The sequence below is a fragment of the Olea europaea genome, unplaced genomic scaffold (genome assembly GCF_002742605.1).
Source record: "Olea europaea var. sylvestris unplaced genomic scaffold, O_europaea_v1 scaffold2708, whole genome shotgun sequence".
Taxonomy (NCBI): domain Eukaryota; kingdom Viridiplantae; phylum Streptophyta; class Magnoliopsida; order Lamiales; family Oleaceae; genus Olea; species Olea europaea.
This window is the reverse complement of record NW_019245485.1, coordinates 31,011-41,830: the sequence shown is the minus strand read 5'-3', so window position 1 is coordinate 41,830 and position 10,820 is coordinate 31,011. Positions and strand designations below refer to the sequence as shown.

The window sequence follows — 10,820 nt, the reverse complement described above, 5'->3', positions numbered from 1 at the left end:
CTGGTGCCCTACGACTATTGAAAGTTTTGACAGAGCCCAGCACGCGTTGGTGCCCCTTTTGGGATGCTGGTTCTACCACTAAACAATAGTATTTATAAATATGAACCAAATATACGATGCATGTGATGGTATGCATTCAAAACGCTATATAATGAAAAGAACGATTTTCGAGTCTTATTTTTAAGAGTCTGAAGTTTGACATATGAATTGATCAAGATCCAATTCATCATGACAAATCATTGAAAGAGTTGGTTCTACTAAATGGCTAGATGGTATGGGAAAAAAAAAAGAGTTAAAATCTATGGATCAAAATAAAGTTTGAGATCTCGCTTAATTAGTTTGAAATGTGTAAAAGAGTTGAGCGTATTAAATGATATAAAGATAAATTTTCCTATATATAAATCATGGTCATAGGAGCTTATTATATCAAATGAACATGAAGAATTACGTTTTTAAATGAAAAATTAGAGGAAAAAGTTTATATGGACCAACACGAGAATTTTTGAATTTAGTGAAATTGACCATGTTTTATGTAAACTTAAAAAATCAAAATATGGACTCAACCAAGTTAAAATACTGTTAATGTGTGTTGATGTAAGATTGTATTTTTGATTCACGGCCTCTTAATTGTTATTAATGATCTTGATCTATTAGACGAAATTAAATAAATTCTCTTCGATAATTTTGAAATTGAAAATACGAGAGAGGCAACTTATGTGACATGAATTGAAACATTTCAGTATAGCTCCCGATAATTATTAGAGATGTCTCAGGAGTCAGTATGCATACATTTGAAACAAACTACTTGTTAAGGTTAACGCCCATAATTTGTTGGCAGAAAAGGTGTTATTTTGTGATTTTCAAAATAAATCCTATTTTTTAAAACGCGTTTAAAACATAGGTTTGTTTTTGGAAGTGTCCGATTTTATCTCAATTGAATGAACTGTACGCAAATAACCGGATGGAAGAGAGCCCTGAGCACGCACTCGCACGCAAATACATACATTATACAGACAAAACGAGGCCACACTCAAATTGCCTCCATCCTTCGCTGACTCTGTCTCGCAACCGCCATCACCACCGTGTCACCGCCCCGAGCTCCTCTGTTAGCTCGGACTGTCAATGCCTGCCCAGAAGCGTCCGCTCGATACTACTCCTCCTCCTCTTTCTCCTCCTTCGGCGCCCGAGGAAGAGGATGCCGATCATTCACTCCAAAGCAACCCGAATCACAACAACGGAGAAGCCGAAAACGAAGAAGGTATTTTGTCACGTGCGTATACATGTACAAGCCTATGTACATGCGTTATTCTGCTTACAAAATTGTGACGATAAATTCGAATTTCCTCTTTTTTGTTTGTCGTTTATTTACTGATTTGTTTCTTTTCCGACTCCCAGTTTCCAATGGCAGTCCTTCCTCCAGTGACGAAGAGAAAGACGAGTACTTCTTTCTCTCTCTTCATATACACACATGTAGACTCATATACACGTATCTTCACTCTGGCATACATGTCAATTATTGTGTATACCGTTAATTTTTTTGATCGTTTTGTGATTATTAAGAATTTCAGAAATGTATAATGTGTAGATCAATGAAATTTGCTTGAGATCTGCCCGCTTTATGTTGCCATACGATTTGTTTGTTTGAGGTTACACGTTTCATCAAAAATGGCTCTGTGCTTCTTTTCAAGTACTTCAACTTATTTAGATCTTCTAGTTATTGAAAATTCTTTGCTATCTCCCTTTGCTCATTAAGGGTTCGAGTTTGACTAAGTTTTATTCTGGATTCTTGTGATCACTATTTTCTCCATAAATTTATTTTTTAGTTGCTTTACGGTAAATTACTAAATTCTGTTGTTTTTTTCTCTTGTTGGGAGTTATTTGTTTTGTTTTATTGTAATAAATGATTGCATGCTGAGTTTGTTTGACAAGTCACAGTATCAGGCTCGTTGAAATTGGCTTGCTGCCAGAATTTGTAGATGCTTATCACCAAGAGAGACTTGTTCTATAGATGAATTTGTGAAAGCAGCTTTGACACTAAGGGTCATCTATTAGGGAGCCAAAAATTGTAAAAACGTAGTAATGGTATTTCATCTCCATTGGCTTAGTGATTGTTGACTTCCTCAATTCAGTGGAGTGATTCTAGAATCTTGCACTTGTTACTTGTTGTACATTTTATATTTTTTATCATCAGATACTATTTTTTTTTTTTTTTTTCAATGCAATGAGGAATTACGAAGACATAGGATCCCAAATTTTCTAAAGAAGCCAAAGTTTTTAAAAGAAAACACATAACATGGGTAAAGGACTTTTTGATAAAGGTGAACTGAGGTATTTTTGGCCATCATTAGGTAGTGAAATTAGAGGGATGGCAATAAGAATAGAAAATTAGGAGGTTAAGAGCATGCACGATGAGTCCAAGGGTGCTGCATGTTGGGAGGAGCTTAAGCCCCCGTTTGGCCCCCATTTTTTGGAAATGAAAATGGGTGGAATAATTTTTTTTTGAAAAATGAGTAGTTGAAAAAGAAGGAAAAGTTTTCGATTTATGTTAATATTATTTTATGAAAGATTGTGTGGTTGAAAATAGGAGAGAGAAAAATGGAATGTAATGGAATAAAAATTAATGTGGCCAAACAGGGGCTAAATAGAAATATGCAACTTGATACTGAAGTGTTTAGGAAGCAAAAGCTTAGAAGATCATTAAGCCCAGCGGCATGTCTTTCTCTTGTTTCATTTTACTAAGGTTGCCAATCTTAGTCCAATAGAAATTTTGCATGGGAGTCTCATTGGGTTGGCCGATTTGGGTTTGCCATGCTTATATTTTCTTGGCTTGAATCTTGCAAGAGATTGTATTCAAGAGTAAGTCCTTTTATAATGGGAATGTTGACCTGGTGATAAACATCCACCATGCTGAGAACATTATCACCATCAGACTTGGAGTATAGATTTTCAAATTTTTTACCAATTGTGGGCACTAGTTTTAATAGATTATAGTTGTCCGGTGATACCAAGCCAACATGCTGTTCTTTTATTAACCATTTGTGCAGTGTGTCAATTTGTTAATGACCATTAACACCATTTACCTTTTAAAGGGGTGGCATGATTCAATTTAATACATTTTCTGTTGGAGCCTGACTGAGAGCACAACTGGATTGAAACCCAAAAAAAAAAAAAAATTTCGTAAGAACTGGTCGCTACTCTATAAGAATGAAGAAAATATGTCCAGACCAAACTGGTTCTGTTTGGTTTGCTTTTCTCCTGTTTGGCATACATCAGTTCTTTGAGCTTCACTAATGGGTAGATTTGATGTGGTTGGTGTATACTTATTAGATGCATCCACCAATCAAAGATTAACATTTTGCTAGAAAGCTAAAGAATTAAGAAAAGAAGGAAAATTAGATAACCTGTTCAGTTCTTTGAGTTATGCAGCAAAAAAAAAAAAAAATTTCGTAAGAACTGGTCGCTACTCTATAAGAATGAAGAAAATATGTCCAGACCAAACTGGTTCTGTTTGGTTTGCTTTTCTCCTGTTTGGCATACATCAGTTCTTTGAGCTTCACTAATGGGTAGATTTGATGTGGTTGGTGTATACTTATTAGATGCATCCACCAATCAAAGATTAACATTTTGCTAGAAAGCTAAAGAATTAAGAAAAGAAGGAAAATTAGATAACCTGTTCAGTTCTTTGAGTTATGCAGTTAACATTAGAATCATACTGAATTTCGGTTCTCTGTTACAAAACTGAATTTATCTTTTAGTATTGGAACAATTCTGAACCATTGGTCCAACACAACTAGTTATGTAGTTAACATAAGAATCAGACTGAATTTCGGTTCTCTGTTACAAAACTGAATTTATCTTTTAGCATTGGAACCATTCAGAACCACTGGTCTGGTTTTCTGGAGATATTTGTCCAACCCGACTATTTAATTCAGAAAGACATTGACTCCAATGGACTGCAATTTAGAAACAATGTATAACTCCAATTAACAAAGGCTTTGAATGTTTTTCACTTTAAATAAAATGTGAACCACTTTGATACAGCAGAAAATGTATGTGATCATTGGTTTATGTTTTACGAACATCTGGGATCCTTTTGTGGTCCTGCAATTCAGTTTGTTCCATGATACATCTAGAAAAGAAATTTCTTTGTGCACCATTCCAATTTTTGGTTCTTTTTGTATGTAAGGTAATTTATGATTTGCTCAAAAAGTTAATGTTGTATCCCAGATTTGTCATTGTGAAATTGTCAGAAATACGCAAGGAAGTTCAATGTCCAATATGTTTAGGTATGTGTTTTTTATTTTTGTTTGCCAAGTATGAAATTATGACAATTTATGCAACTGAAATGTTCTGCACCATCTAATCCTATGCTTTACTATTGAAATTTGATGCATTGCTAAACAATTTTATTAACTTGGACAATTTGCAATGATGTTTAAAATTGTTCAAGGGTGTGATGCAAAGTTTTAGGAATATACATGTTTACTTGTCTGGTGGAAGTTAAATATTAGAGAATCTAGTATTTCTGAAGCCTCTTGGGCTCTCTTGCAGAATTAAAAAATACAACTTTTTATCGACGTTAAGAGGGATAACCTTGGAGGTATCACCGAAGTCCTTTATACAGTAGCTACTAGTGTCCAAATTCAATTCTGACCACATATTTGTTTTGGGAAATATTTTGTTCTCCGTTGGTTTTTTATATATGTATGGCTATTAAACAAATGATTATTGTATATCAAACACCATGCTTATAGTCTCTTCAGATTTTATTATATGATGCACAAACGCTTCTACTAGGGCAGTTTGTCCGTGTCTCACAAGTGTCATGTCTCATTGGAACTCCTCGGACACTCTACGACATTGGTCCGATAAGCAACATGCCATGTCCTATTTGTTATATATTTTTTAAACATTCGTCAGGCAAGTGATTGATATGGCATGTTCCATGTTCTATATTAAAAAGTATAAAAACAAAGTTACAGTGTATAGTAAAGAATTTAAATCTACGAGACCAAGTCCTTGTAACATAGATTTTGTTTACATGAAAATATTCCATATGTAGAGCCCAAATTGTATAAATTTCTCTTAACTCTGTTCTGTTCTCCAGAGTTTGATGATACTTATTTGTGTATCAGTATCCTGGGTACACTTGACTGTGAAAGGTGTATGACATATGAACTAACGGTTCTTAATTGTGCAAATTAAACATTTTGGCTTCTCTGGCCTCCAAAGTTGGGCATCCGCAGTAGATTTTTGTCGAATCACGATAAAGGGAATACGGGGATGAAAGAAGTGAAACAAAGAAGGACAAGAACGAATTGAAACCAGTATCACATGCCCGCCTCTTCGTTCTCTTCTAGTTTTTACCAAAAATGTATCATCATGATTCAATACAAAGGAGGTGCATAGATTGTCGCATCCATCAATTTAAGGGGGTTTTCAAGTGCACTTCACACTGATTTCTGCAGATTTGGAGATGTTGGAGGTTAAGTACGATGAAGAGGATCTTACCTTGATCCTGTTATATTCACTACTTGGCTCTTATGCATCGTTTCGGGACATCATTTTGTATAATTGAAATACTTTAACTATAGACGATATCTATGATACTTTGCACTCAAAGAAGAAGTTGAAGCATTTGGTTGTAGCTACATCGAGATATGAGGAAGCTCTTATATCTCATGATGGTCGGCGGAGGGGCAGATTGAAGAATAACAGTAATTTATTTACTTCTACTGCAAACGTAAGGGACATATTTGAAATGATTGTGATAAGTTGCAGGCTAAATTCAATTTAACTGCAAATCGTGGAGCGCAACCTTTGTCTTCAGACGAAACAAATGCAGTTGAGAATTTTTCAGACAACGGAGATGTGATGTTAACCGTGATCTGACATGGAATCTATGTCTAAAAGGGAGTGGATTCTCGATTCGACATGTTCACATCATATGTGTTCTAATCAAATTTCTTTCAAACATATGAGACTGTCAAACAAGGTGGAGTTCTGGTGGGAAACAACCAGTCTTGGCATGTTGATAGAATCGATTGAGTCAGATTAAGGTTGTTGGATGGGATAGTCAGAACAATTTATCAGGTTCGACATGATTCAGACCTGAAAAGGAATCTCATCTCACTTAATACTTTGGATGCAAAAGGGCATAAATTCTCTAGTGGAGGAACGTAGAACCAGTTAAGAGACATTTGGACAAGTTCAGTACAGTGGTGGATATTTAGTTTGGTACAGTACCTCTTGTGACGGGCTTTGGGTAGGTTTGCTCAGGGGATTTTTGGTGATTCCGCTTTACCACCATTTTTCTGTGGATACACTGTATTCATTTGCTAGAGTTGGACTCATAGAGCGTAGGTATCGTGGTGTCAATAATGTTTGGGATGCTTTTAAAGATGTTGAATGCGACAGTTCTAACAATAGGCCTTCTGATCCAACATGTGTGATATAGTTTCAACTATAGGGTGTGCTTCGACCCTATTTGGTCAAAAGTAATTTTTCGGTGAAATTTTGGGAACCCAGGATTTGGGTTCAGGTGTCGCTTGTGGACACCTTATAGAGCAAGACGGTTTGGTTTGGAGAGTTTTGATTACTGTGTTTAGGAGATTGGCTATTTCGATACAGATGGATTTGAAATCTTGGAATTTTGTTGGTTGCACTAGAATTGGGGTCAAAATGGAGATTGTTGGGTTTGTGACCCAAATTAGTGTGGATTTTTTTTTTTGGAAATAAATTGTTTCCTTATATTTTACGTGATTTTTTATGAAAACATATTATTTTCTTATTTCACATTATTTCCATTTTTATGCTTTGTCATGTACCTATAAATAGTGGTCTTCTCTTTCAGTTTTGTTCAAACAAGAATTGTCGAGTTCTTATATTTTTCTCCATATTGTCGATTAATAAAACATTGTGCTTCTGCGATTAACTCTCTCTATTAATTTCTTTACTTTAAATATTTTTTCTTGTTGCAATCTCCATTATTTCATATCTCGTCATTAATCTCACTACAATTCTTCTGAGTCCAACACCTTGACACTATAGCTTAACTTCTCATAGGTCATGGACCATGTCAAAACTTAAAGCACCATTGGGACAGCTCTGCATAGGAGAGGCATCTACACTTTCTAGCAAGAATGTAATTGCACCAAATTGGAGCCAAGAGAAACTCCAGTAGACCTATACAACCATGGGTAACCATTTAATTGCTCCAATTGAGGTTGGACGATAGTTTGATGTGATGGAATCGAAGGCCTAGTTTGGTTAATGACATTTCTGATTTGGGTGGTGGTGGCGATGTCGACGTTGTGTGGGTGGCAGTAGTAGCTGGCTGTTGGATGATGATGCCGACCAACGGTACGAGTGGGAGTGGGGAAGAATGTGGAGGGTGAATTTCTATTCTAGGGGTGTCGACCACTGACCTATCTGTTTTTCATGGGAGTGGGTGGGATGGGGTTGGGGTTGGGGTTGGGGTAGGGGTAGGGATAGATTTCTTTTTTCTTTTTCTTTTTTAGTTTTATTATTTTAAATTCTTAATACTTGGTGATATGTAAAGTTGTCATTTTACCCTTTTTAATTTCGTGAAAAAAAGTGAAGTTTCACTTTTCTGATCAATTAACAGTCTATTTGGACCTTTACTTCTAATTTTTTAAAAGTTAGGAATGTTCGCTAGCTTATATTGAAGGTTAGAGTTAAATTTGCAAAAAAAAAAGTAAAATATTAGGTCCGCTATTGCAATTTCCCTAATATTTACTCATTTTGCTATTATTTGATTCCCATTATTTTCAAATTCTATTCTTTTTAGTCAAACATTCTTCAATAAAATAACATTACACAGGAATTCAAATTTTTTCCATGTTCTATATTACATATTTTTTCATCAATTTACTATCTCAAAATACATCCTTACGATGAAGTGGGGGTTCAGACAAGCTTTTTATATGTATCCCATCTATTTGTGCGCGCACAATTGACCAGTCCACTGAATGTATCATTTCTACCCATTTTGGATCGTGCGTTGCAAATTAAATGGGTTGATAATAGCCTCGTTGACTTTGTTCGTCGAATTTTTTCTTGTTTCAATTGGTCATTGAATTCCTTTATTACATATATATTTTTATATTTTTGCGCTATGAAAACTGAAAAAGTAACAGCACGAATAGTTCAACAAGATGTAGTTGTTCATCTAATCTAAGAAATAAAAAATGATACACTAACGAATTTTTCGTACATTGTAATTTTTTTTAGTCACATTTTTTTAAAAGACAAATGTAGACAGGCAGCCTAATGAATTGAGACAAATGGAAAGTTAGCCTGAATAATGTAAAACAAAAAAAATCCCCCGTTAATAAAAAAAAAATGAGGTTATAAATTATAATTTGGGTGATTATCAATGTTTTTAATCACGAATTATTATTATTTTAAGGAAAATTTGAAGTGGAGGTTCCAAACTTTTCGAAAAAGAATAGCTCGATCTGAAATACCTCGATCTTTCAAAAATGTGTGATGGAAGGATTTTTGCATGGTACAAAAATGAAAATTAAAAATACAGATAGAGACGCTTGAAAATGTCATTTCTTATGAAATAAGACACGAAATGCTATTCACAGTTTTAATAAGTAAATAAAATTTTGTTCTTATTTGTCATCCTTTAACAAATTAAATTGTTTATTACAGTAACATTTTTTACCACACACTTCGTTATAATAAAATATTCTATACACAAACCAATAAAGTTTATTTAAATTTTAACCACACATTCTTCAAAAATACTATTCAAAATTTTATAATTTCTCTCATTAATAGGAGACAGACGGGCTCTTTTTTGTGAAAAAAATAAATGGAGACGTCACTTTTAGATAAAAAGAAAGGGTTAGAATATAAAAGAGAAATATAAAGGAAGAAAAAAATCCATTCTTGTAGAACCTGTGATTACGCACTAATTATTACATTGCTCGTGTGATTTACCAAAAGGGAACTTTAAGGGAAGTGGTTTTATGAAATTAACGAATTCTTTAATTGGTCTTATGCGGGATATGAAATGAAATTGAAAGTCAAAGTCGTGTAATATTTGTTATAAACGGCGTGAATTATAAATAGATATGAATAAGTAATGAATAAGTCTACTACGGGATCTCATATTTTAAAAACGTTGCAATATTGCCTCATTCTCAACTTTCCCAAAAATCTCTTTCTCCACGTAAAGTTGTAAACCACTTAATTATCATTCAACCAATTATCTCTCATTTTGTTGCACAGGTCACTCTTGATTAAATTCATAACAGAGAATACCCTTTCATCACTTACAGTTGCCACAAGTAATATCAAAATCAAGGTGAGCAGCCTATAACCCAATGGAGAAGAACAAGAGCTTTTTGTTTCAACCAACTTCTGAGCTACACAAAATATGGTGTTGATGTTAAAGAAAGCTTCACCCACTCTTACAAGTATAAAAACTTGTTAAATTGAGGTCTAAGTAATAAAAAGTTCTTCACTGTTGAAGTCCCAAGAATAGAACTGAGCAAGATGTAGCAATTTATCCTTATCAAAAGTTGCAAAATGAATCTCTTGGACTTAAACACAAAATTTAAGTAAGGAGCTCAGTAGTTATCTCTGGAAAATGATCATTTAACTCTGCAAGATTAATTCTATTACATGATAATACAAATCAACATAAAAGCAATGATAATAAGTCATTAGCTGAGCTGCACGCCTAGGTCAACCTCTCAATACTACAATATCCTCCATATTCGCCACTAAAATATGCCCACCAACACAAAACTCAATCACCATACTCAACAAATTATCACAACCGTTGTTTCTCATGTTCTACAGTGCATACTTACACAAATTCAATAACCTCATAGCATTCTAAATATCCCGATACTTTTTTTGTAAAGCTTGTGAAAGATCTTTTGTAATTGCAAGAATTTCAAACATAATGTGGAGACTGAACGCAAACTCAAAATCTTGTATAATGCTCATCTATCTCATGTCCATTGATTTCTGATCTGAATTTATGTCATCTTCTTATATACTCCCAAGAAAATCTATGATAATATTAAACATATTAATAACATGAGTAATTGTCAATAGATGTAAGCCCTATGTAGTATCAACTGGGTGGGCCAAACTCTACTTTTAATTCATCAAGTTGGTAAACTTTGCAAAAACTTCGTTATGAGCACTATCAAAGAGACCAACATAATCTTTCAATGTCTTTTTGTGCTTCCAATACCTAAAACCAGGTTTAGTGAATATATGTCCACCCCCTTGACCCCTCCTCTATGAGGTTTGAACAAATAGCAATGCAAATAATAAGTCACATCCTTTTCTATATACAGAACTCCAACCAATAAATTCAGAGAATCATTCTTTTCCAAAAACACCTATTATCATTTCACATCGGTCTTCTTGAAAAGTCATTTCCATGTGGTTGACAATGACCTTTCTGTAAGTATGCCATCATAACATCATCTCTAATATTATGATCATACGACTCGGAAGGGACTTTTCCTTGGATCAGATACAAGATTATCCATATTGAATGGAGCTCGAGACTTCTTTGTGTTATTTAACAACTCGTGTGCTCAACTAGAAGTAGGGATGGGTCTAGACGCACCATTAGAACTAGAAGAACTATGTATGAACTTTCGTTTCGATTAAAAAAAAAAATCGTTGCATAATCTACAAAATGCCCGAATTTATTTTTAATTAAAAATGATAAAAAAAAAATAGAGGACACGTGGTTGAGTTGAGTCCAACTTCTTCTGCATTAATTTTTTTTTCACTTATCCCTAATCTCCTAAAACTAA

The 10,820-nt window shown here is 34.2% G+C and overlaps 1 protein-coding gene across 1 annotated transcript in view; it reads left to right on the top strand.

The window, feature by feature from the left end:
* Positions 1-1,012: 1,012 nt before the first annotated feature.
* Positions 1,013-10,820, top strand: part of LOC111383520 (putative E3 ubiquitin-protein ligase RING1a) — a gene marked incomplete at its 3' end in the record, with an annotated part of 17,278 nt that continues 7,470 nt past the window's right edge. The window contains exons 1-3 of the mRNA XM_023007632.1: positions 1,013-1,258; positions 1,396-1,438; positions 4,228-4,286. Of these exons, the coding sequence (XP_022863400.1) occupies positions 1,123-1,258; positions 1,396-1,438; positions 4,228-4,286 (238 nt within the window). The remainder of the gene's footprint in view (positions 1,259-1,395; positions 1,439-4,227; positions 4,287-10,820) is intronic.